Source organism: Mesoplodon densirostris, chromosome X, assembly GCF_025265405.1.
Source record: "Mesoplodon densirostris isolate mMesDen1 chromosome X, mMesDen1 primary haplotype, whole genome shotgun sequence".
Classification (NCBI taxonomy): Eukaryota; Metazoa; Chordata; class Mammalia; order Artiodactyla; family Ziphiidae; genus Mesoplodon; species Mesoplodon densirostris.
The window spans coordinates 2,721,952-2,746,616 of record NC_082681.1 but is presented as its reverse complement, the minus strand read 5'-3'; the positions used below and the strand labels follow the sequence as shown (position 1 = coordinate 2,746,616).

The window sequence follows — 24,665 nt, the reverse complement described above, 5'->3', positions numbered from 1 at the left end:
AGCAAAAGTGCCTTTATTCTGAAAACGTGATCAATGATGAAAATCCAATGGCATCTACCAAAGAGCTACTAGAATATAAGTGAGTTGAGAAAGGCTGCAGGATACAACACCTTTTACAGGAAACTAAAACTCCTTCTAACTAAAGGCTTAAATGACTGTCCTAGCACTTTTTCTTCATTGATCTGAGACAAGGCCAGTAAGCCACAAAGCTCCTATTCGAGTGTTTCTTGGTTGTTTGCTCTTGTCATACAAACCCAGTTTTAAAAAAAAATTTTACCAAGGAGACCCAGTAGTGACAAGGATGTGGGAAACCAGCATTCTGGTGGGAGGGTACATTTTCTGTACAATTTGGAGAGCAATTTCACACACTGCAGCGTGAGAGCTTTACATATTTAACCAATTCTACCTCTTGTAGTCTATCTTAAGAAAACAATCATTCAGGCAAAGCTCCACATACAAGCATTCCACTGAATCATTACCTATAATATGGCAAAAATTGAAAATAATGTAAACATTCAATAATGTATCTTTTATGTATCCATTCAATAATGCTTTTGAAGAATTTGTAGAAAAAGGTTCATGTTAGATGAAAAATATCAGGAAAAATGCTAAACTTGCAAAATATTATTGCTGTTACACATTTACTACATAAATACCACTATAAAACTAAGAAAATATTCCAAAATGTGGACAGTAGTTAATACTGAATGACAGACAGGACCTATCCTCTTCCATTTCTTAAACTGTCTTCAGTTACGTTGTACTACTTGAATATCTGAATCACAGAACCTCCCCTCCAATTTAAGGACAAAGGAAAGAATATTTAAAGGTGCTGTAGTTGAAAATAAAGTCAGACACAGCATCGTAGCTCAGTTATTTTTTTTTAGAAGATGCTGTGGGTAGGAGTTTTATTAATTAATTAACTTATTTTTGCTTTGTTGGGTCTTCGTTTCTGTGTGAGGGGTTTCTCTAGTTGTGGCGAGCAGGGGCCACTCTTCATCGCGGTGCGCGGGCCTCTCACTATCGTGGCCTCTCTTGTTGTGGAGCACAGGCTCCAGACGCGCAGGCTCAGTAGTTGTGGCTCACGGGCCTAGTTGCTCCACGGCATGTGGGATCCTCCCAGACCAGGGCTCGAACCCATGTCCCCTGCATTAGCAGGCAGATTCTCAACCACTGCGCCACCAGGGAAGCCCCGTAGCTCAGTTTTATTTTCAGTAGTTAAGAAACATTTAAGCACCAAACAAAGCAAGTGAACCCTCAGCACCCAAGGGCCAGTAGAGGCAAAAGATGAGGCCCCCATAATAAAGTGGCAACTACTACAGGAATCACTGCCCTGGGAGGGATGCACTGTCTAGGAAGGGACACAAGTTTAGACCTTAATCCCTTTCTCTAGCCCTGGCTTAGCGTGCAACAGGGGGCCCAAAGCGCTGCATGGTCCGTATCACCAGAGAAAGCTGGTCAAGAAAGTTGACGATGGAAATTTGGAGGAGGTGGGAATCTTCAGCTCTCCAGTGGCTAAAAGTGATGGAAAAAGAAAATCAAGGTGATGGCAGCAACCCCTCCAGTCCCTGGCTCTGCCCCTCTATGACACCGAAGCCGCTGCCATCTCCATTGGAGTGCCCGCTGGGGCGGAGATGGGTCCAGTGCACCGGGTCACCTCCCTAGATCCAACCCTGCAGTATCTCCGAGTCTCCAATAGAGCGCCCTTGGGGGAGACTGGCCCGGCCACCTGCTGCCACTCCCAAGCAGCCCTTTCTAGAACTTACACTGCCAGGACGCTGCCGCTTACTGTGAGCTCCTTCCCAACAGCCCCATGGTGCAGTTCGGCATCTGGGGCCAGGGACCCACGGGCGATCTCCGCCTCCAAGGTGGACGGGAAAGGCACACTTAGGGCGCTGATGGAGATTCGGTTAAGGCACCATCCACACGGATCTGGTGCTTTGGGCCCTGTCTCAGGGCATCCTGACCAGCCTCACCCCTTTCAGGACTGCTTCTGGCCCCCCAGACCACGCCTGGCCCTAATCCGCCCCAGCCGCCCCGCTGCCCCGTGCTCTCATTTCTTCGCCCCCAGGCGCCCCGGGTTTCCTTCTGCTCTTATTTCTCCCCCTCAAGATCACCCCGCAGCAGCCCCTGACTCCCCCTTCTCCCCTTCGCTCCCAGGCTGCCCCTGACTCGTGCGCCCCTCTGTCCCACCTCCCACCGCAGGCAGCCTGCAGTCCATTCCCCACTCTGCCCTCGGGTAGGATACAATACGTGTGGCCGACTTCCCGGCCTTCTGACCGTGGACGCGGGGTGTCCGCCCGGCCCCGGAGAGTGCTGTGCCGGCGTGACACACAGAGCTCCGTCGTTTGCAGCGGCAGCAGCACCCCCGCTGCGAGGGCCGCCCCTGCCCCCCTGGCTGTCCAGGCCTTCAGCGCCGCCCGCCATCCTGCCTGCGCCTGTGTCCGCCTCTGCCGCCTGCATGGCTGCAGCGCTCCGCCTCCGACTCTGTCTTCAGGCCGCTGGTCTCCCCATCCGCTTTCTCCGCTGTCGGCTGAGAGACAACGGCTCCTTCCTGAAGCTCCGCCCCCTCGCGCTGACTCCGCCCCGTGCGCCTGCGCAAACAGGCCCCTCTGAGGCCGAGGGGGTGCGAGGTGGGTTCCCGCGGAACCGGCCCGGCTGGGCGTTCTCCAAGACTCCCTTGGCCGCAGAGAAACTGAGGCTCCCTCCCAAAGCCCTGGTCCTTCGCAAACTGTGTGACGCGATTTTAACTTCCCTGAGGCCCTCGTTAAAATGCAGGATCTGCTTGAGCAGGTCCAGGGTCGGGCCTGGGATTCTGCATTACTCACAACCTCCCGGGGGATGTCCATGCTGCTGGTCCTCAGACTACACTTTGAGTAGCTAGGACCTCGCTCAGGACTTGGGATAAATCAGTGAAGCCCCAAATTATGTCAATATCACCTAGGAAGTGAGTTTATTACAAATAAGAGGGGGGAGGCCTCATCTCACACCTATCAAATCAATTTCCAGGGATAATTGACCAGGTGGGGCCCCAAGGGACATAACCTGTTCTTCCAGGCTACGTGCAACTAACCGAGCCTTCTTCCCATCACACACATCCTTACCAACCTACAGGCAGCTCACATGGGTACCCAGACACACACACCAGCCCCAAACTACTAAAAAGTCCTTTGAGATGAAGGCTTCCTGTGCTTCTTCCTTCTCTCGCTCCTGCCCCTGGGCAGAAAGAGTGGGCACAGAGTTCTGGGGGTGGACGGTATGGCTTGTCCAGGCAGCCTCAACTGGGGGCATGCCATTCACTGGGCCAGTCACATGTTGGCGTGTAGTGCTGTGTCCCTGCTAGAATTCTAACAAATTAAGGCATTTTGCAGCCACCAATGCAATTCATCCAGTTGGGGATCATCCTTGGATGGTAAAACCGTTAGATGAAGGTTGTTGGGGAAAAGATAGTCACTGGGTCTCAAGGTGTCACCCAGATTACTTGTGCATTAGGGAGGGAAAATGCAACTTTACAAGGGAGACACCAGGTGATCAAACTGAGCCTCCCTAATGGTGGGCAGCCCGGTCCCCTGCCCCTCCTCGCCCTGTGCGGGGAGGGAGAAAGACATAGCCTGCCCTGGGCGGTGCTGTCCTCAAAACACCTAAGCTGAATCTAACCAGGAAGGAAGCGGGCAAATCCACACTGGGACTTTCTACAAGGCGAGTGCCCTGAACTCTTCAAAAAATACTGTTGCCTGATTGCCCGTGGAGAAGGGAGGGTTGGGAGAAGCAAAGTCGGCCTCCCACTTCCTGTCGTTAAAAGCCTGGCCGGCGGTGCTGCCCTTCAGGGCCGGGCACACGTGCGGATGCAGGTGCCAGGCGGGAGGGAACTGTGTCTTCCAGTACCCGTGCCGCCATCAACTGGGACATGCACTAAAAGAATGACAGGAAGGCTTGTGCAGGGGAGCCGGGCATGGCCTCAGAGTCACAGCCCAGAGCTGTGGCCTGAAGCTCAGAGACAGGGCTGGGATGAGCCACAGACACAGGTGCAAAACACAGAAATGGAGATGAAGGTGGACAGGCTCCCCAGGGAGTGACATGGAGAAGGGGTCCGGGGACGGAGTCTTGGGGCCCCCCGACAGTAAGAGATGGGGGTGTGGGGGGAGAACCAGCAAAGGAGACAGAGGAGTGAGCCACCAAGAGGAAGGGAAAGCGGACAGGGCGGCAGCAGAGGTGGCCAGGGGCAGGTCCCCAGGAACTCGGGGAGGCTGCTCCGGCTGGGCCCTGGAGGGGGACAGGGGCGACCGTCTCTCCTGCAGGCTTTTCAAGGCCTGGAGGGCTGAGGCCGCCACGGCTGTCGCATCTGCTGCTGGCAGGGCCTGGCGCGGCTGAGCAGCACCTGTGCCACCTACTGGAGCTGGTCTCGTCCAGGCCTGCGGGGAAAGCCTGCGAGGCGCCAGCAAATCGTGGGCACAGCTGATCTGTCGCCTGGGCGCTTCCAACTCCATGAGCCCCGCCCCAAAGAAACGCTGCTTTCCTCTGCGTCTGCCCCTCCTCCTGTGTGCCCGTGGGAAATGGCACCACAGGCATCTCATTCCCGGTGCCAGACCATTTCTGTCTGAGAGGCCACTTCAGCTGGGCCCTTCACTCATCCTGCCGTCTCCTAGCGGCACTGTGACCCCCACAGGGGCTGTGAGCTGCACCACGGGGATCAGCGACTGTCTCAGGCCCCTCCGCCAGGAGCGGACAGCGGGTCTCGGGGCCCTACAGCGGCCAGGGGCCAGTGGGTAACAGGTGGGTCAGCACCCACCTCCGGGGCGGACACTTGGCCCAAGGGGTACAGTGCCCGCGATAAACATTCCGGCCCCTGTGGAAGGATCTCAGCATTTGGAGCCTGTGGTGTACATGGGGCCACCCCGAGAATCTAAGGGCAAAGGCGGGGTGCAGCCTGCGGCCATTCCGTCTTCACGTGCGGTCGCCCATCTCCTCTCACGACGGCATGGGCCTTCCCAGCTGGGCCTCCCATCTCTCATGCCGGCAGCATCTCCTCCCTCTCCATGTTCCCTCCCCGGCCCTGCCCCTCCACAGCTACACCCTGCTGCGCAGACAGGCTTCCGGAAGCAGGGGTCCGCGGTCACCGTCACGGCCCCTTCCCCACGGCGCTGCCGACGACCTTCTTGCTACCGAGGCAAGAGGAGGCTCTGCCGTGCCCTCCCTGTGCTTCTCGGCAGCACTAGCCACCCACCCTACCTTCCTGGAGGGGCGTTCTTGGCCTCTGACACCGAGCTCTCCCTGCGGCCTCCACAGCGTCTCCAGTTGGTGAAGTCCCTCACGGCCCAGTCCTCTCCCCTCTTTTTACACCATGCTCCCAGGGAAGCCGTCTCATCCGTCCTCACGGCATCTAGGACATCCCGAACGTCATGGAAGGCTGCACGGGGCTGTGGAAATCAGACCGGGTCCGGATCCCAGTCAGTCCTGTCAGCGAGGCGCCTACCATACACCCTGAAGACGCCACTCCTGTCTCCCTGTCCAGCCTGATCTACCCGCCGCCGACTTCCTGACCCCCCTGTCCAACTGCCCAGCAGATGGCTTTGTCACCCCCAAGCCGGGAGGCACTGGCACAAGGGACTCAACAACCGCCTCTAGGGTCTGTCTGCAGCATGCGTTTGTGTGGGTCACTCCCTTGCACTGCACCGGTCAGCCCTCCCCGAGGACCTGGCTTTCGCTGAGAATCTCCCTCTCCCGCCCAAGCCCACCCCACCCCCGGCCCAAACGATGGAGGCACCACCCAGTTCTGACCAACGAAAGGACAGCGTTTATTTGCTGGGGGCATCTGAGAAAGAAGCTACGCTACAGGTCGGGAAGGTGCTCCTTGCTGGCTGTGATCAAGGGATTTGGTGGAAGCTGCAGGCAACCATCTTCTGATCCTGAGGCAGAGGCCTGGGATGAAGCAGACGCTGCAGAGTGCAGAGGGGAGGTAGGAAGAAACTGGGTATTTGGTGAAACTGTTTATCTGCTGCCAATACCCCTGGACTTCTCAGTTTCGTAAACCAATGCATTTCCTTTATTGCTTAAACCAACTTCCTCTACGGTTAAATCAATTACTGGAAACCAAAAGCCGCCCAGCTAATACAGTTCCTTTCGGATCAAAGTCTCACATTCACCTCCAGTGTGACTGGCAGTGTCAGTATAAACCTTCCTGACGGAAGAGAGATGAGAGTGTAGGCAAGTCTATCATCACACGGGCCCTGCTGCTGGGCGGGGCCAGGGCCTTCCATCTGTTCTTCACAGCCTTTGCCCGTCAGGCCTCTGTCCGTCCTCCCAGCCCGGGGACCCGGCGCTTACCCTACGAGGCCCAGGCAGGAGGGCGGCCCAGGCGCCCTGCTCCGAGGAGCAGGTGCCTCGATGATCTCTAGGGCCCACCTGCCAGCGGCTTCTGCCCCTCCCTGGCCCCCCACGACGTTCCTTGTCAGGCAGTGAGTGGCGTGCACAGTGAAAGGCCCTGTACACACGCGGCAGGGGAAGGGTCTACTTTCAGGCCGTGGGTGAGCGCAGGGTGTAGGGGCCTGGCTGAGTAAACTCGAGCCCACCACCTGTCATTTCTAAGGGTCGACGACCGCCCGTGTCCCGGAGGAGACAAGCAGAGGGGGTGCCCAGAGAAAAGCTGTGACACCGAGGGCCATCACTCAGCTTTTGGCCTCACTTTGTATCTGGGACACAAAGGGGAGGATGGCTGCAGACTCCCGACCCCGGGGGGTTGGGGGTAAAGGAAACTGACTGAGGTCTAAGGAGTGACCCTCACTGTGCAGAGTCAATGGCTGGGGACCAACATGACACAGGGACTTGCCTAAAGTAACACCGCAGAGCTGGGTGACGTCCCAGACCCCCCGACATGCTTTCCCTTCATCGAGTGCACACTGGTGGCAGCAGCTTGAGGGGGCCCAAGGCTGGCTGTCACTTGACCTGCCAATGTCAGACCTGCCAGAGGCGAGGTGACAGGACTGGGCAGCAGGGGCCAGCTGCTTCCCCTTTCAGGCCTGGAAAGGTATTGCTCGAGGGTTTATCCTCAGTGGGCTGAACATGGAAAGCCAAAGCCCACCCCTCAGAACCCTTCTAAACAACCCTCTCACCCTGAGGCACTTCTAGAAGCTGCTGGACTCAGGTCGTGGCTCTCCCACTTCAGCACTAGCGCCAAACATGGGAGCAAACCCAGGTCAAGAGCCAGATACAGGTACCCGCGTACCCGCCAGCTAGCATTATGAGCCGAATTGCAACATTAGAACACATTTAATGCTACATGCAGCTTGTGGCCTGGCCCGGCTCCTCCCCACGCTCCGGGAATCCTACTTGGAGAACCCCTTCTCCATAGCTTCAGTCACTTCAGGGTGCAGGAAGCGGCCAGCCAAGCGTTCCATGTCATCCAGCGTCAGGCGGCTCAGGGACCTCTCATAATCCTGAGGAGAGAAGGCCAGGCGGATTCAGTGGCGCGGGTCGGGGGGACACTGGGATAGGGGCAGGGGCTGCGAGCGGCTGGGTGGGACGTGGGAGTTCCGGGCGACGCTGCTCACCCTCTGGAGTTGGTCCAGGACCCTGCTGGCATCTGCGGCGCTGAAATGACGGGCCAGGACTTTGGAGATTAGAGGCCAGGTGGCCGGGGGTGGGGCCGGGGCCTCGGCCACTGTCCGTGCGCTGCTTTCTTCCAGTAACACCTTCTCCAGAGGTTTGACCACTAGGTTGAGCTTGGAATTGGGCCCAATGCTGTAATCCGAGAGTCTTTTCCCATCTGCCCGAGAGAGATTGATGGAGCTGTGGCCCACGGTGGTGGGAAAGGCCTCGGGGAGGCCAGGCGGAGCGCCGCAGCATCCGGCTGAGGATACAGCCTCCCCGGGGGTCAAGTGGCCAGAGCCCCCTCCAGTCCACTGCTGCCCGGGCTCGGCCCGGACTCCCCGTCCCCTGACTTCCCGCGGGGCTCCCCGGGCGTCTCCTCTCCCCGGTTACCTGCCAGGGCCTTGCCCTTGAACAGCAGCCGCTGCTGGTGGACGGGGACGTTCAGCCTCTCGGAGACCAGATGTTTCAGCGTGGACACCAGCTCGTCCTCCGACACCTGGCCGGGCCGAGGGTGAGAGGCAGGCGGTGAGGCCGCAGCCCCCGCGGAGGGCGGCTCTCCTGGCTTCCCCTGTGCGGCCAGCCCGCCCGGTCCGTCCCCGCCCTCGGCCCGGCCCTGCGCCCAGGGGCCAACCGCGTGAGCCGGCACGGCGGCGGGGCCCGGCGACACTACCTGCAGGTTGCACTCGCGGCCCTGGAGCGCCTTCACTGTTAGCTGCATGGCGACCGCGGCGGCGTCCACTCCAACCGGCGCGAAGCCCTACAGCCCCCCGAGGCGCGCCGCCGCTCCGGGCGCGCGCTACGAGCTGCCGCTGCCGGAAGTCGCGCGAGGGGCGCGCCCGGCGTCGCGGCCCCGCCCCCCGTGTCGCGTTCCCCCGCCCCCCACCCCCCGGAGCACAGGGACCGCCCGGACCCGGGCCCCGCGGCGACTGAGCCGGGAAGCCCGCGGGGATGAGAAGGGGTGGAGGAACTAGTCGGGCCCGGTCGGCGGAGTCGGGGAACTGGGACTCGGGGGAGAAGGCGGGCCAGGGGTTCGCTCGCCCCCGCTCACCGCCCGCGGGCGGAACAGGTCAGCGCCGAGGCCAATTCCCTGCCTCTCAGGAGTGCGCTGATGACCCGGCCCTGCAGAGCTCGCCCCGCGGCCCGCGGGCCTCCTGCTGCCTCCTTCCTAGTCGGCCTGCGGAAAATCAGCTGAGCTTGGGAGAGGGCGGGGGAGCCAGTCCTCCGCTCTCATCTTCCCACCGCTCCTTCTAGAACAGAGAGACCCAACTCTCAGAGGGGATGCATGGGGAAGGAAGGCTGAGACAGAAAGTCTGGGCAGAGGTCACCGTGTCACCCAAGCCAGCCCTCCACCCTGGCCCCCACTTACCCAGCCACACCCTTCCTTCCCCCCACCCGCAGGCCTCAGAGGGCAAAGACTGGAAGGGACCCAAGCTTGCTTCTCTCTTTTATTGAAATATATTTTCTAGGCAGTGCCCACCTACTGAACTCAGCATGGCCTCTTTGGCACTGAAAGCTGGAGAATAAAAAACGAGTAAAAAAAATAAGCCTGGATTTTTCTGAGTGCATAGTGCATGAGAACTAAAGGCCTTTGGTACACAAGAACTGTGGGGACCGTGGGTGGAGGCTGGGGGCTAGGGGTGGCGAAAGCTTGACCCGGGGGGCCTCAGGGAACTGCACACACACTGCTATAGATGAAGTGGCCAGTAACTAAGGCCAGCATCTCTGAGGTGCCACTCAGTGCCACAAGGAAGGGGGCCTGGGAGGCATAGTCAGCCTGAAGGCGGCGGAGGGACAGCTGCAGCATGGCCAAGGCCAGCAGGCTGTTCTGCACCCCGACCTCGATGCTGACAGTCCGACGCTGGGCCACTGGCAGCTTCAGGCACGTGGCCAGGCAGTAACCCACCAGGAGGCCAACTGGGGGCACTGTGAGGCCCACCAGCACAATGGGCAGCCTGACGCCCGCCAGGATGAAGACCCCCATGTGGTAGGCCAGGAAGAGGCCACCCAGGAGCAGCACGAAGCTGAAGGGCTTGATGACCTGCAGCAGCAGCTGCGAGAACTTGGGGAGCTTGGACTTGATCACCACACCTGCTGCTATGGGGATGGCGATGAACAGCAGGGTCCCCAGGATCTTGGAAATGGGCACGTGGAGTGTTTCGTGGATGCTGAGCAGGCGGCTGTAGATGGCCGAGGACAGCGGCAGGAAACCGGTGGCAGCCACTGTTGAGATGAAAGTCATGGAGATGGCCAGGGTGACGTCCCCCCCAAGGAGGAGGCTGAAGAGGTAGCTCCCCCCGCCGCCGGGCGACGAGCAAGTGATGATGAGGCCCAGAGCCAGGGCCTTGGGCAGCATGAAGACCTTAGCCATCAGAAAAGCATAGAAGGGCATAACCAGAAACTGGCCCAGGAGGCCCAGCAGCATGGGCTGGGGGCTCTGCAGGAGCCCCTTCAGAACCTCGAGCTCTACTTTGCACCCAAACGAACACTTGTTGACAAAGATAAGAGGCAGAAGCAAGTAGAGTACTGGGCTCTCCGAGAAGTGGGCCAAGTCGGTGCCAAGGGGGGCAGGCGTGTCTTCAGCAGCTGAGACCCTGATGCAGAAATCTCTCCGCTCCTCAACCAGCGTGGATGGGGCCTCACGGGGGTCCAGGAGCTGGAGGTGGAGTGGCGCTAGCCCAGGCAGGCCCGAGTGGATGCTCACCACGAAGCCGCCCCCACCAGCCCAGGCTATGGCACTCACGTTCTTGATGGTCAGCACCTCTGTGTCCAGGGAGGTGACCCTCAGCACAGGGCTAGGCCCTGTCCCGTTGCCCTGGCCCGGGTACTGGCTTGAGACCACGATGATGCCCTCGCTCTCCTCTGGGAACTCAAACTCTGTCACGGAGCCATCCCCAATGCTCAAGTAGCAGCGCCCTGTCAGGGGCATGGTACGGCCCACAGCCGTGCTAAGACTGGCGCTGGCTGTGCCCCGTGCCCCCCAGAGCAGGCTGACAAGCAGCAGGCTGGCCCTGAGCATGCCTAGGGGGCCTGTGCAGACACTGCCCCCTCCCGGGCCCGGCCACCTCAGGGAGCTGCACCCGCCCCTCCTAAACACCATGGCTCCTCCCAAAAGATGGGGAGCCCGGGCCCCCTGCAGCTTAGGAGAGCGGCTCTGCGGGTGCCGTTGGGTTGTCCTGAGAAGGGTCCATGGGCAAGGCCTGGCCCTGTGCTGCCTTTCTTGATGGCAGAGGTCTTCCTGAGGAGTGAAGGGACACAGAGTGGTAGGTGGCTGGTGAGGGTGAGCGGCTGTGAGCCCAGGAGCGCAGGATCTGGAAGCCCACTGTTCAGAGACTCGGCAGGGCCCCTTGCCGCAAGCCTGGGGATGGAAACGCGAGGCCTAGTGCTGGCCCTTGACTGCCATTCGGCTGCCCCCTCCGCAGTCACAACTGCCTCAAGCTTCCCATCCCTCACCCAGAGGGGCCACCTAGAGGTCGGAGTTCGCCTTCAGCCCGCTGATAAGCACTGATTCCCCTGGGTTTGCCCACCACAGTGACCATCTGGAGATGTCCCGATACCAGAGGATCTGGGAGAGCCACCCTCAATCCTGTCACCACTAGCCTGTGCCCCACCTGCTTTGAGACGCAGCTGCAGCAGTACCACAACTGGGACGAAATCTCTGAAGGACTGCCCAGGGATGCCAAGGAAGCAGGCCCGCTGAGAGCAGGTTAGGCCATTTGAGTGTCATCTGCCAGGCAGAGAGCAGCCAGCAAAGGGTGGGGCAGTGTGTGACCACCAGGCCAAAGGCCCCAGGGGCTGATGTTCACCATTGACACGTGAACGGCGTTGCCGTGCATGGCCACCTGGCCTACCCTTCCTGCTGACAGGGGTGAGATGGGGGTTCTGGGAGGGAACAGGTCCCCTCTCCCCAGGGGAGTTGCCGGAAGGGGCAGCAGGAAGGGATCAGTTAGGGCCACGGGTCCACTGGGGGTTCTCCTCCTTCTGTCAGAGCTCCCACTCCCCTGGCAGTCCCAGAATTTGAGCTCCTAGAGCCACTGTGCCACATCTGAGGGGCTCTGCTCAAAGTCCAGGGATTCCTCCCCTGCCCACATGTGCCCCTAGCAGAGCCTGGAACTACCAGTGAGAGGAGGAGTGTTTCTAGGAGGGCAGGGCGCCTCAGGGGGAAAGGAGGACGTTTGTCTCCTTCCACTTCTCAATTTGGGCAGCCAGCAGCCTATTGCCACATCACCTGCAGGAACTGGAGCAACCGGGATGAGGACACAGTGATTTTTCATCATAACTGTTGATTGACTCACATCCTGCGCTGTCCCAGTCTTGGAAGAGGCCCCTGCTTCTCTAGATCCTATCAGGGTTGGGTCCTGGCCGCCCCCCTCACCGATGCCGGGGGAGCAGGGGAAGTAGGTGGTGAAGTTCCGCTGTGCCACCCTGGGATGCTATGGCCTCTCCTGCCTGGGGTTTGCGTCACTTACCCTGGAGGCCTTGGTCCAGCCTTGAGTCCCACCACCGAAGAGGGAGGCAGGAAAACCAGAGGGAGTCACAGGGAAAAGATGAAGGCACCCGGTACTGAAGCCACCGGGGTGCTGTGAACCAGTTCAGAAGGGAGCGGAGGCGATGGGCCATCCACCCCGTCCTTCCAGTACCGCTGGCGGCTTTGAGTCACTGAGTCACTGCGTGAGGGGTCTGGCCCGGATCCCCACTATTTCTGCTTGAGGTACCGCTACAGTTTGGGCAGATGCGCCCCTAGGCAGGCGAGGGAACCCCGGGCCGGCGGCTTTTTCCACACGGGCCAAGCGTTCGGTGTCGGGGCAGTTGGCAGTGCTGACCCGGGTCTCCTCCCTACCTGGGAGTCCAGAAGTTGTCGGATGGGGCACAATCAGAGCTCGGGCAGGAATCGGGGAGGGAGGGGAGGAGGAGCGCGCCGCCGCCGAGTTCGCGCTGCAGCCCCGCAGCCGGCAGGCCGGCGACCCGCCCGGGCGGTCCCGGGGTCTCTCACGCCATTCCCGGTCCCCGCGGCCGCGCCAGGCCTCACGAACGCGCGGTGGTGGCCCTTCCCCGGCCGGGGCCAGAAGCCGCCTTCCAACCGCCCTTCCCGGACCGAGGCTCTCACCTGCCTCCGCGGCCCCGAAGCTCGGCGCGGGCGCCAGCGCCTGCCGGGCGGGCGGACGCCTGCGAGCTCGGCCCGCCGGGGCCCCGCCCCGAGCCGACGAGGCCACGCCCCGCCTACCCCGCGGCGGCCTCCTCACCTCTCGCGGCCGGGGCGGGTCCCGACCGGATGTGGCGTGTCTGGGAGCGACGAGGTGGCGCGCGCGCGCCGGCTTGGCAGCCTTCCGGGTGGTGGTTGGTCGGCGCTGGGTGCGGACTCGTGTGGCCACCGAGCCGCGGGTCCCAGCCTCCTGTGGTCGCTGCCGGGGCGACTCGCTCCGGGTAGGCACCCCAGTCGTTCCCAAACACGCTGCGACCTCTGGGGGCACTGGGACACAGGCTTAGACGTTAGCCGAGCTAGGACGCCCGAGGGCTGCTGCTAGTGGCGGGAGACCGGGGTCAGGGTAAAGGCCACGTTCCTGCTCAGGGCGCCCAGCCGTGTAGCTCGAGAGCCAAGTCCGACCGACCCAGATTTCGGGTCCCAGGCTCGGCCTTGTTCCACCTTCGCTTCGTTCAAGCTTCGACCGAGCGCCTATTTCCACACTGTGTAATATCAGTGAACTTTTCAACCTCTCAAAACTATTTGGGGCCACCAGCCAGGTCCGGAGGCTTCACGGAAAAGGCATGCACACACATGGCATAGGAAGGGCAGAAAGGTGGTGAGGATGTAGAATGTGGACATGGGCAGACAGTAAGCAAGCAAGTATAGAATCACGGGGATTTGCACGTTCCCAGAGGCTGCTGGGCAACTGCAGTCAGGCAGCGGGACGATGGCTACCCACTGGTCTGGAAGACCTCTTGGAGGGCTGTGATGGAGGCCAGTGGTGCCCAAACTTGCAGGTTCTTGCCCCCAGGAGGTGCATAAGACACATGGTAGAGAATGTCCAAAAAGACCTGTAGCATCTCTTCTATTTAATTTTTCCAATAAATAATTGTAATCATTTAAATAAAAACCTATTAATTTTCATCTAGCCTTATTTAAAAATTCTACTTGTGTATGTGTGCTATGAAGTTCAGATTAGTACATGCGTGTGACATGTAAGCAGACACAAACATGGTGAGGGTACACACTCAGGGTTTGATTTATGTCAATGATGCAGAAACATTCAGAGGCTATAGCTCTAGGCTGTTCTTTAGCCTCAGTTCATAAGCCATTTGTGCGTGGACTTGGTGTCCCAGAAAGTCTGTGCTGTCCCTCTCAAATGGGTTGAGCTGTCCTGATGGAAGCAGGCTGGCACAGGTGAGAGGGCTGAGCTTGGCACATGCTGTGTTGAAGACTGCAGTTTGCAAAAGAGCAGTGGTGCTGTCGCTGCCCGAGGATGGGGTAAAACTGGCCAGAGGGAGAAGGGGGATGGGTCAGCTGGAAGAACGGGGGATGGAAAACCTAAAAGATGTGTTCGCTCTTGAGGAAACCTGTGTTTTTATATTCCAGCTGGACGGGAATTGGTGCCAGGGGTCAAGGGGAGCAAATGTAGTTAGAAGGCTGCTCCCCACTACCGTCAGTCCTTTCAGTCTCCCCTGAAAAGCCAGAGTGGGCTGCTGGGCTGTCCGACATGAGGGAATTTAGAGGCCTTCCCTGCAGGAAAAAAGGTGTGGCTAAATTAAAGACAAGAGAATGTTTGTAGTTAGTTTAGGGGATTAATAATTTACCCCAGAAGAGAAGGAAGGTCTCTACAAATCAGTCAAGGATATCTAGTTCCAAAAGAGAAGTCATCTGGACCGACAGAATAGATGGCACAAACGACAGTGACAGCTAAAACATCCGTGCACTTCAGATGGGAGACCTGCCACCGTCCTGCTAACAGGGTCACAGTGATGACCCTGAAAAGTGTGCCTACCTCCTGCTCTCCAGGCAGGGGGCTCCAAGTAAACCGTGTGATAAATCAGCACGCATGGAAGGCGTATTCTATGCAAGCACAAGTACGGGATGCATTTGGTATTTACTGGGAAATGTAGTGACAACTGGCGTTTTTGCATGCCCAGCAACAGGTCACGGCCCCCGAGTTTTCTTTCGGGGGCCATCCCTCCTCCATTCTCGGTACACAAGGTTTGCATGAGGATGGCCCCAACACTGGCCTCTGGGGTGGGCACAGGCCCAGGGGTAACCAATCAGAGCCACACAGATTGAGACAAGGATAAACCCATAATCCAATCTGGACCCATGAGAGGTAGTGCCCGGGGACTTGGGCTGGAAGGTGGGAGCTCTTTTCTTGCTGGGGTTGCTAACCTGGGACATCTACTGTCACTCCCCCTGCCTGGGGAAGACAGCATGTTTGAAAAGGATGCAAACACAAAGAAAAGTGGAGCCAAGAGATGGAGAGCCCGTATCCCAAGGACGTTACTGGAGCTGGAATCACCCATGGGCGTTGGGGTCTGTTACAGGAACATTAAGCCTCCCTCCCGTCATTATGTATTTATCTTTGCATATGCCAGTTGCGTTGGGACCCTGTCACTTGTAACTGATGACGTCTTAACTCCTGAGGGTAGGCCTGGGGGACAAAACCCTGGCGGAAGAGGACCATAGGATGTAGAAAGACGTACCTCCGCTTTGGAAGGTCGGGCGGGCTGCATCCCACACCACTGTCAGCATCCTACCTGCGTTGGGCCACATGGGGGATAAAGCTGGCCTGCCATTTCCATCTGTGTGACTCTGGCACACGCAGTGAAGGTCTGGGGCAGGTCAGCTGGCTCAGCAGTTGTATAAGAGGCACCTCCCAGCCTTGCGGTGCGGCCCTTCGCTGAGATGCGTTTCATTTGGGGCAAGCGACTAACCTTGTGGGGCCCTATTCATCTGGCTTCTAACCTCCCAGCTCCAGGGAAACTTTCCTGAGCACACCAGGGACCATTTATCTCCCGTAAACGGGGCTCACCAGCAACCAGCAACACTTGCTCGCTGGGGTGTGTAAATGAAACACTGGCCACACGATGATCACTGTGGCAGCCCCACTGGGTACATCTAGATTCATCAGACTAGTCTCTCTACTTTGGAGGATGTTGAAAATGTCCATAATAGAAGGTTTAAAAAATGAATACATGTATATGATACTATAGTGGTAGGTATTCGTCATTATAAACACTGTCAAACGCACAGACCGTACGACACCAAGAGGGAACCCTGATGTCCACCCTGGGCTTTGGGTGGTGATGACGTGTCAGTAGAGGCTGGGTATGTGGGAACTCTGGACTTTCTGCTCAACTTTGCTGGGAACGTAAAACTGCTCTAAAACAGGGAGTCTATTTAAAAATGAAGACACATAAAGCTCTCGGCACAGGGTCAGGCTGCGTTTCAGCTTCTGTGAACACCGTCTCCCAGGTAAGCAACCCGGGCCGTCCTCACGTCTCCACTTCCTGATGCTTCGCAGCCGTGGCTATGGCCTCACGACCACAGCTTCTCCTCCCGGGCCGTCCCTCGCCTCTCTCTCCTCTTCTGCCACCTCCTTAAATACTTTCATTTCCTGATGCTGTGTTCACTCTCTCGCAGCACCTAACCCCTAGAGGGGGGACTCGCAAGTCCACTGCCCCCGCCATGGCCCCCTTGAGCCTACCTGGCTGGCGCCCCGATTCCTCCATCTGGGAAGTCCCAACCGCCTTCTCTCCTTTTTGTGACCCCAGGCCATTTCTGCACCCTCATGTACTTTTCCAGAAAACTCCTTATAGTTTCTTGCTGGTTCTCACCCCTTGCAGGGAAATATAACTGCAGTCTGTGAGAAATGCCAAATAGCCCATGTGACTCGGCCTCTTGCTGGCCTGATTTCAAAGGCATATAACACTGAGCACTGTGGGGGAGACACACTAGCTCTTGCAGGAGGCTGGGGGAAGGGGGGAAGCTCCTGGGTTGGTTTTAATCCCCATCCCTGTCCCTATAGGCCTGTGCCGTGTCTAAGGGCAAGGCCACAGGGATGCCCACAGGGGAGCCCCTCTGCTCACCACCTGAATCACATCTCAAGGACAAGACCACCCGACTCCCCTCTGAATGCACCTCATTCCATCGGGGGCCACCAGTTTATTAAGACATCATTTAGAAAGCGGGCCCTCTGACAGACAAACCGCAGGAGCTGCCACCCACCGTGCTAGGAACTGCCATCGGGCTGGCGACCTCACTGCCCTGCCGGCCTGGCTCCCAGGCGGTCACCCCTTCCCGTGAGAGCAAGGCAGGAGGCAGCCAGGTGCCGGGAGTGGCCACCACGTTTGGCTCAGCAGAACGAACCACACTGGAAACAGGACTGGCCTGCAGAGCAGTGAGCCACTCTGGGATGGATAGCTTCCGGAAGATGCCCCGACCTGCCAGGCAGCTGCTACCAAACTTGGGGCCGCAGGCGCTTGGGACTTGGGTGGGTGTCGGCCAGCAGAGCAGCTTTAGGAAAAGGAGACGGGTACCTGGGGTCCCCGGACAAAGCGCCATGGGGCCGCAGCGCAGCCCCACCACTGGGCATGATCTGGTCACTGGTCACCGCCTCGGAGCCCTGACGTGCTGGGGCAGGAGTGCTCCTGGCTGGGCGTGGGGTCGGGCCTCAGCGCTGTGCCGGCGCCTCCTCCTGGCTAGGCACAAGCAGCCTCGCTTAGTCTGGTCCTCGAGCTTGGACGCTAGCTGGCTGTGGTCCTCCTGGGGATGCAGCCTTCCATCTCCAGCGCCTCGGGCCAGCCTTCGTACTTATTGGTGTGCTTACTGTTCTTCACGTGCTGCGGGTCGGTGGGGGCAGGAAGGCACGGGTTCAGCCCTCGGGCACCAGGGCCAGACAGAATTGTCTGTCCCCCTGTGCTGGGGTCAACCAAGCGTGCAGCCTCGGGCACCCGCCACCTGTCTGTCCCAGCGCCTCAGCGTTCTCCTCTAAAGATGGCAGCAGCTGCCCTGGCTTGCCCCCTCGCAGGTGGGGGGGGGTCACCTTCTTTGAACTTAGGTGGTCCTGGCACACGCTGGGAAGGGAAGGAGGGGGAGTGTGTCCCTGCCCTCACCCTGCCCTCCCCCAGCCCTCAGGGAGCCGCTGGAAGCTGCAGGAAGAGCGAGGCCAGAGGGGGCGTTTCTTCTCTGGGGGCTGAGCTGCTCTTTTGGCAGCCGGAGCCTTCCAGAAACTGGCGGATCAGCCTGTTTGCCTTGTTCTGCTGTGGGGAGCAGGGTATGCAGTGTGAACTGGGGTGCTGGGTTTTGGGGGGGATGGGACAGGACTGAGCATCCTGGCATGCAGGATCTTAGTTCCCCGACCAGGGATTCAACCTGTGCCCCTTGCAGTGGAAGCGCAAAGTCCCAAACACTGGACTGCCGGGGAAGTCCCAGGAGCATCTTAAAGATGTGTGGGCCGCTGTGTGTGTGGGTGCTGGGCGTGAACAGAGGGGACCTCAGAGGATGCAGGCAGAAGGGGAGGGCAGACTGGCCTGCGCCGTGCAGTGGGGGTCCCAGGGCCTGCGCCCCATACCTGCTCAAAGGGGCTCTTGTCCTGCACACCCTTGGCCCCTACAAATACCCAGCTGTCCCGGAAGGCCAGGTCCTTGACATTCTTGCTGCCCAGATCGCTGAAAAGCTTCCTGGTCTCTTCATTCATCCTGCCCCACAGAAGGAAGAGAGATGAGCCGTGACCACAGAAGGGTGAGGCCTCGGCCAGCCTTGGCCATTACTTACTTGGTGGCTGGGTCATCGTAGGAAGCCACAAACACCAGGGTGCCTTCATGCAGTGGCCGGATAAACTTCAGTAGATCATTGACATCTGGGGGGACAGTTCCCATGGAGCATCAGGCACCACTGAGCACCCCTCCCTCACCAACCCGTTCTCCAGATGAGGAAACTAAAGTAGTGATCAGGCCACGGACACACCCCGGCCAGGGTTGCTGAGTGAATGCAGGGACCAAATGGTATAAGAAACCAGGGCTGAAGCCCTGACCGTACACCTGTCCTTCTCCCTGGCTTTTCTGAACCCAAGGAAGTGCTCAAGATGCCCCAGCGAGCGGACAGAGGGAGCAGCTTTCAGGGGGAAGATGCTGTCATTCCGCCCAGTCAGAAGGCGGAGGCCGCGGCTTGACTCACCTCCCGCCCACATGTCGAAGGCGCGGGCCTCGATGAGCTCTCCGCTTACCCCTGGTCGGAGGGAAGGATGGGTGCTGCTGGAAGCTTTTCACCTCCCCCCATATTCACGCCCACCGTGCCCCTCGTTCAGACCGCTGGGACCCACCCGAGGCTGTGGAGCTTCTGCTCAGCATTGGGGGCTCTCCAGGGACTCCCCGTGAAGCAGCCTCCCACTTCCTGGAAACTTCCAGTTCTTCACTGCTGCCACGCTCTCGTCCATTGGGTCACCTCTTCCGTGGAGCCTTCAGCTCGCACAGACCCTTTCCCAAGCCCCCCTGCGAATCCCTGGTGATGGGGTGGAAGGAGGGCGGCAGGTCACGGCTCAGCTTTGCCTCTCTGCTCCGTGGGCAACTCACCGTTCACCAGGGCGATGTTCAATCCCCGGCCCACGTTGTCCTTGACACTGCTCATGAGCCTAGCAGAGGGACAGAGCCTTCCAGTGGCACGTCTACCCTGCTCGAGCCCAGTCCTCGCAGACCCAGCTCCCCTCCCCACCCCCGCCCGCCTGAGGGGCTCACATCCTGTCCTCCAGGCAGATCTTGGGTCCAATGACGTTGGCAGCCCCGCTGACCATGCGGAAGGCCAGGTGCTCCTCGGGACACGGCTGAGGCAGGCCGCATTTGTACTTCCTGGCCCTCGGCTCTGGGTAGGGACAACAGGGGTGACCCATGGGCCTGGCCCTGGGGGCACCCGAGATCTGAGAGGGGGAGGTCAGGACCAGCCCACAGGGAGGAATGAGTGACCACAGACCAGGGGACTGGCGTGGGGTGGGGATGTGGCTCAGGCCAAGGAAGGGACACTTCCATGGACACTCTGTATCCCACTGGGGCTGGCCTCAGGGCAAGGTGACAGGGACCCCAGGGAGGCTCTTCGGCCACTGGTGGGAGAAGAGAAAGGAGGCAGGAGGGCTGGCCTGGGCTGTGGCCCCACCGGGAACAGAGGATAGGAGGGAAGGAAAGCTGCTGGGAGGGCAGGTGCAAGGACCCCGTGGAGAGGGCACGAGGAGGTTGGTCTCTATTACGAGGTGACCTGTGTCCCCACAAAAGATGTTCTCAAGTCCCAACTCCCAGGACCTCAGAATGTGACCCTCTGTGGAAATAGGGTCATTGAAGTTATAATTCATGAAGATGAGATCATCCTGGAATAGGGTGGGACCTAAATCTAATGACACGTGTTCTTACAAAAGACAGAAGAGAAGACACACACACGGAGAAGTCCTTGTGAAGACGGAGGTGGAGATGGGAGGGAGGCGGCCACAAGTCCAGGGACACCTGAGGCCACCAGAAGCTGGCAGAGGTGAGTAAGGGTCCTCCCTGGAGCCTCTGGAGGGAGTGTAGCCTTCCAACACCTAGATTTCAGACTTCTACCTTCCGGAACTGTGAGAGAATACACTTCTGTTGTTTATGCCACCTGGTTTGTGCTATTTTGTTATGGCAGCCCCAGGAAACTGATACAGATTCTGATACCAAGAAGTGGGGTGCTGCCATAATAAATCCCTAAAAATGTGGAAGTGGCTTTGCAATTGGGTAACGGGTAGAGGCTGTAGAATTTTGAGGTGCATATTAGGAAAGGCCTAGATTGCCTTGAAGAGACTGTTGGTAGAAATATGGACAGTATAGGTGATTCTGGTGAGGGCTCAGAAAGAAGAGAGAAGGGTAGTAGAGAGAGCTCCTACGGTCCGGGGTAACGCACATATCATCATGACCAGACTGTCAATAGAAATGTGAATGCTACAGGTGCTTCTGGTGAGCTCTCAGACAGAAATGAGGAACATGCTATGGGACACTGGAGGAAAGGCCATCCTTGTCATAAAGTGGCAAAGAACTTGGCCAAATTGTTTTCCACTGTTTTGTGGAAGGCAGAACTTGTAAATGCTGAACTTGGAGGTTGATGAATTGAGGATGTAATTGTTAAGTATGAAGGAACCAGAATGTGAAGATCTAGAAGATTCTCAGGCTAATCATATTGCAAACAATGAGAAAGCAGGCTCGGGAGAGAACACCAAGGGTGTGGCTGGACAAGTGTCCATGAAGAGCTGGGCCGCGTGACCTGTGGACCCACTCAAGCATGTCAGCGGAAGCCAGGAACGGAGAGATGCGGTTATCCAGGAAAGATTTGGAGGACTCTCTTGTCTTACAGCTTAAACCCTCATGAATTGCACAGGAGATCAACAAAGTTTTTGAGAATTTTATACCAGTAGAAACACTGCCAGCCTGGACGGAAAGGGACAGAGAAAGGACAGAAGGGAGGAAGGATGATTCCAAGGGCAGAGCAATGGCTGCAGAGGCCAGAGTTGGCTCAGGCCCAGAGGGAGGGTAGGATCGTCCCCTACGTTCCAGATCCCCCCTACCCCCACCAAAGGCCCAGGGATTCTTCTTATGTTTTGAAATCGAATGGATTTGCCCTGCTGGGTTTGGGACTTGCTTGAGACTGATGACCCCTTTATTCCTTCCAATTTCTCCCTTTTGGAATGGGAATGTCTATCCTATGCCTGTCCCCCTAGTGTATTCTGGAAGCATGTAACTTGTTGTCTAGGCTCACAGCATGCAAGCAGCTCCAGTGGGCTGTGACGGCTAGTTTGGGGAGGGATGAATGGAGAAGAGAAACCCTGGAGGGCTGGGGACAGGCACGGGTGTCACTAAAGTGGTAAGAGGGGTGGGCACAGGGCAGGAGCAGGGAGGTGACAGGAGCCTTACCTGCAGTCACTGAGTTCTCTGGGCCTGTGGGTACAGAGAGTTGTTTCTGTTAGTGTGGACCTTTCCCAGGGCCTGCAGCAGGGCAGCCTGCTCCTACACTGTGAAGTCAAGGTGGAGGGGCAGTCAGGTTCAGGGGCCAAGGGCTTAGCCAGGCTGACCTTGGCACGTGCGTTCCTGCTCGAGTCTAAATGATGTTCAGATGCAGAGCTCTCTGCTCCAGGAAAAGGGTAGACGGGAATTGCAAGAAGTACTTAGGTGATGTGTCACCAGTAATGAGGTGTCGAGTCCCCTCCCCATCTCAGAACCCAGCAGAAAGCCTGCAGGGAACAACTCGGGAGTCATCCCCAGTGTTCAGCAGAAGCCCCCCTGCCCCTCACGCAGGCCCCAGTGAACAAAGAATTCTAATTAGCGGGGATTGGCGTTTCCAGCCGAAGCAACTGGGAGGTAGGGGGAAGGCTGTGCCGGATGCCAGGAGGCGGACCGAGGGCAGCTATAGGTGCCCTGCCAGGAAGAGACAGCAAACCCAGGCCACCGCCACCTCCACCGCGAGCCTCAGGCTGCAGGCCCAGGCGGCCGTGCCGGGGACCTCGTAGCGGGGTGAGGGAGAGTCCCATACTCACTGGCAAAGAGTTGCTGGATGCGAGGAAAGCCACCGCCAGGCCCACCGAGGAGGATGCTGGCTACAAGCCAGGTGAGGCCCACGGTGATGACCAGGGCCACGATGCGGAGGGGACCTAGAGGCATGACAGACACGGGCAAGGCCTCCTCAGATGCCAGCGAGCTCCCGAACGACCCCAGGACCTCTCATGATCGGATCTCCCCAGGCACTTGGGAAGAAGCAAGTGGAGAACAGGAAGGTGGGAGCTCCTGGTGGGTGAAGGAGGAAGCTGAGCTCCAAGTTCAAGGCTCAGCTTGGCTCTCTCTGGCGGTGTGGAGGGGCCGCCTAATCTGCTGCTTCTGAGGCTACCAGTGCCTTTGAGTCCCTGCCATCCTGCGCTCCTTTCTCCTGTGATGGTGACGGAGGAAGTTCCTACTCCTTTGGAAGGCCAGGCAGTCCTCCCTTCCCCTGCTGTGAGCTGGGTGCCGAGCTCTCCACCCTGCTCGGCTTTCTTAGCATAGCGGTCACTTTGTCTCCCTCTTTCCCCTCTATTTTCAACACCTCCCGTCCTCAGAAAACGCGGGAGGAAAGGCCTCCTTTGGAATCACCTCCACAGCCAGCGGCGGGGCTCTGCGCCCTCCCTTCCTCTCCCTGCCGGCTCCTCCAAAGTCCTGTGCGCTGGCTTCTTCCACAGACTTCCTTCCCCATCTCGCAACCTGCTCCACTCTGCCCTTGCCTCCATTACCCGTGCAGGACGGCTTGTGGCCAAGGCCGCCTGGGACCTTCTTGATGCCAGCGCCCCAGGTTACCTCTTGGCCCGAATGTCCCTTGACCCCTCGGGTGGCCGCGCAGGCTGAAGCCCTCCCGCGGAAACCCTTCTTGGCTGGCTTCTGGGATGGCACCCTTGAGCCCCACCTGGATGCTCCTCATCCTTCTTGCTTAGATCGTCCTCCTTGACCCTCCCCTGAAAAGCTGGACTTTCCCCAGCTCCTGTCCCACAGAGTCCTCTCTGCCTTTACCCTACTCCCCGTCTCCTCTCCTGCCTCGACTCTACCTGTAGGTGCCCTGCTCTGCTCCCAGCCTTGAACTAACCCTCACGAGCACTGACTGTATTTCACCACTCCAGCCCTGACCACTCTTGAGGCCCCACTCTCCCAGCCAGTTCCTCATGGGTCAGCTTCCCCGGGATACATTCATAATGCTTCAATTTCAGCAGGTATGAAGTCCACCCCCCAACCTATCCATCCCCAAGCCCCCTTCATCGTAGCTGTCCAGGCGACAGCAGGGCTGGCACTAGGTTCACATCCAACCGCAGGGCCACTATGGTCAGCTTCTCATCTAAGACCACTGCCTCTCCCTGTCCACCCAGCCGCCGTGCTCCCTGGAGCTCTCTCCCACAACTTTTTCCAAACAGCGGCCAGTTATGTCATTTGGGAGAAATCTATTATGATCCTCATCTCACAGCTGAAAAGAGAGAGCTAGGAGCTGAAGTCCTCAGAGGTGAAAGGATTTGCTCAAGGTCATAGAATGAGTGTTTCTGCAGAGTCCTCTGTTTCAAAAACCAAACCCAGGGACTTCCCTGGTGGCACCGTGGTTAAGAATCCGCCTGCCAATGCAGGGGACACAGGTTCGAGCCCTGGTCCGGGGAGATCCCACATGCCGCGGAGCGACTAAGCCCATGCAGCACAGCTACTAAGCCTGTGCTCTAGAGCCTGCGAGCCACAACTACTGAGCCCACGTGCCACAACTCCTGAAGCCCGCGCGCCTAGAGCCCGTGCTCTGCAACAAGAGAAGCCACCGCAATGAGAAGCTCGCACACTGCAAGGAAGACCCAACATAGCCAAAAATAAATAATAAAAAAACCAACCCCCAAACCCAGTGGTCCCACCACCCCTGGCCCTTCCAGACAGACCTCTGGACACCTGGGCCTCCAGACAAGTCTCCTTTCCAACTCTCTCTGGTTCACTGTGGAAGCCACCCACCTGCCAACCTCATGGCCACTTCTCCCGCTGGGGTGGGGCAGCCGTCAGGTGCAGCGTTTGTGGACCGTGCGCTCTGGGGGGCAACAAAGCAGAAGAGCAGGTTTAGGTGGGGGTCAGGGATGATGAGCCCGTGCTGGGTCCCAGCTGTGGGGCGGGCGCGATCGGTGCACCGACTTGCTCGTCCAACTGCCTGGCCAGGCTCCTCAGGAAGGCGGAGAGAAGCCCGGCTGGGACCGGAGGGGGCTCGGGAACCTGGAGGCTCACGATCGTGCCCACGGGAGCCTCTGGGCCTGGGAAGTGGAAGTGGTTCTCCCGGACGCGGGAGTGGGAGGCCCCAGCTCAGGCCCCCCCCCCCGCGGCCCCCCGGGCCCGGAGGTCGGCGACGCGGGCCGGGCAGGCCAGAGACTTGCCTGGCGGTGGGGGGGATGTGAGCTCGGTCAGGGGCAGCCCCCTCAGGCTGGCCGCCCCGCTCTGCTCGGCGAGGCGAGGGAGCTCCGCGGCGCGGAGCTGGAGGCCCGACAATGGCGGCCCAGGGCGGTAGCACGGCCCGCAGGCGCCACCCCGCCATCGGTTGGGGCTGGGCGACCGGCCACCGCGTGGGAGGGGCC

General features: G+C 58.9%; 4 protein-coding genes across 8 annotated transcripts; all 4 read right to left on the bottom strand.

The window, feature by feature from the left end:
* LAGE3 (L antigen family member 3) lies at positions 1-2,607 on the bottom strand. Its single transcript, XM_060087747.1, has 3 exons — positions 2,249-2,607; positions 1,767-1,895; positions 1-1,515 (listed from the first exon to the last, which is right to left on the bottom strand). Exons 1-3 carry the CDS (start codon positions 2,461-2,463, stop codon positions 1,401-1,403), a joined length of 459 nt encoding a protein of 152 aa, XP_059943730.1. The 5' UTR covers positions 2,464-2,607; the 3' UTR covers positions 1-1,400.
* A 2,758-nt stretch (positions 2,608-5,365) lies between these two features.
* Positions 5,366-8,395, bottom strand: UBL4A (ubiquitin like 4A). Of its 3 annotated transcripts, none has more exons than XM_060087745.1 (5): positions 8,258-8,395; positions 7,978-8,083; positions 7,548-7,762; positions 7,327-7,433; positions 5,366-5,417 (listed from the first exon to the last, which is right to left on the bottom strand). In XM_060087745.1, the coding sequence occupies exons 1-5, from the start codon at positions 8,303-8,305 to the stop codon at positions 5,381-5,383; spliced, it is 513 nt and encodes a 170-aa protein (XP_059943728.1). In that variant the 5' UTR covers positions 8,306-8,395; the 3' UTR covers positions 5,366-5,380. The 3 variants fall into 3 exon arrangements, with proteins under 3 accessions (XP_059943728.1, XP_059943726.1, XP_059943729.1); XM_060087743.1 differs by lacking the exon at positions 5,366-5,417 and adding an exon at positions 5,793-5,936; XM_060087746.1 differs by lacking the exon at positions 5,366-5,417 and having other exon boundaries at positions 7,248-7,433.
* A 623-nt stretch (positions 8,396-9,018) lies between these two features.
* SLC10A3 (solute carrier family 10 member 3) lies at positions 9,019-12,754 on the bottom strand. Of its 3 annotated transcripts, none has more exons than XM_060088045.1 (2): positions 12,692-12,754; positions 9,019-10,822 (listed from the first exon to the last, which is right to left on the bottom strand). In XM_060088045.1, exon 2 carries the CDS (start codon positions 10,682-10,684, stop codon positions 9,251-9,253), a length of 1,434 nt encoding a protein of 477 aa, XP_059944028.1. In that variant the 5' UTR covers positions 10,685-10,822; positions 12,692-12,754; the 3' UTR covers positions 9,019-9,250. The 3 variants fall into 3 exon arrangements, with proteins under 3 accessions (XP_059944028.1, XP_059944026.1, XP_059944027.1); XM_060088043.1 differs by lacking the exon at positions 12,692-12,754 and adding an exon at positions 12,054-12,173 and having other exon boundaries at positions 9,019-10,942; XM_060088044.1 differs by lacking the exon at positions 12,692-12,754 and adding an exon at positions 12,054-12,173.
* A 3,960-nt stretch (positions 12,755-16,714) lies between these two features.
* Positions 16,715-24,665, bottom strand: FAM3A (FAM3 metabolism regulating signaling molecule A). Its single transcript, XM_060088046.1, is given in 12 exon segments — positions 16,715-17,406; positions 18,138-18,264; positions 18,341-18,425; positions 18,743-18,793; positions 19,138-19,196; positions 19,300-19,423; positions 21,478-21,501; positions 22,098-22,211; positions 24,058-24,130; positions 24,468-24,479; positions 24,481-24,535; positions 24,537-24,665. Coding segments are annotated over 12 exon segments (909 nt in total). The 5' UTR covers positions 24,626-24,665; the 3' UTR covers positions 16,715-17,310.

Coding starts and splice junctions, on each gene's coding strand:
- LAGE3 (XM_060087747.1), bottom strand. CDS start 2,463: ATGCAGGCGGCAGAGGCGGACACAGGCGCAGGCAGGATGGCGGGCGGC. Junction 1,896..2,248: donor GGAAGTCGGCCACACGTATT/GTATCCTACCCG, acceptor AATCTCCATCAG/CGCCCTAAGTGTGCCTTTCC. Junction 1,516..1,766: donor AGCGGCAGCGTCCTGGCAGT/GTAAGTTCTAGA, acceptor CATCACTTTTAG/CCACTGGAGAGCTGAAGATT.
- UBL4A (XM_060087743.1), bottom strand. CDS start 8,305: ATGCAGCTAACAGTGAAGGCGCTCCAGGGCCGCGAGTGCAACCTGCAG. Junction 7,763..7,977: donor CAAGGGCAAGGCCCTGGCAG/GTAACCGGGGAG, acceptor TCTCTCGGGCAG/ATGGGAAAAGACTCTCGGAT. Junction 5,937..7,326: donor ATGGAGAAGGGGTTCTCCAA/GTAGGATTCCCG, acceptor TGCACTCTGCAG/CGTCTGCTTCATCCCAGGCC.
- SLC10A3 (XM_060088045.1), bottom strand. CDS start 10,684: ATGGTGTTTAGGAGGGGCGGGTGCAGCTCCCTGAGGTGGCCGGGCCCG.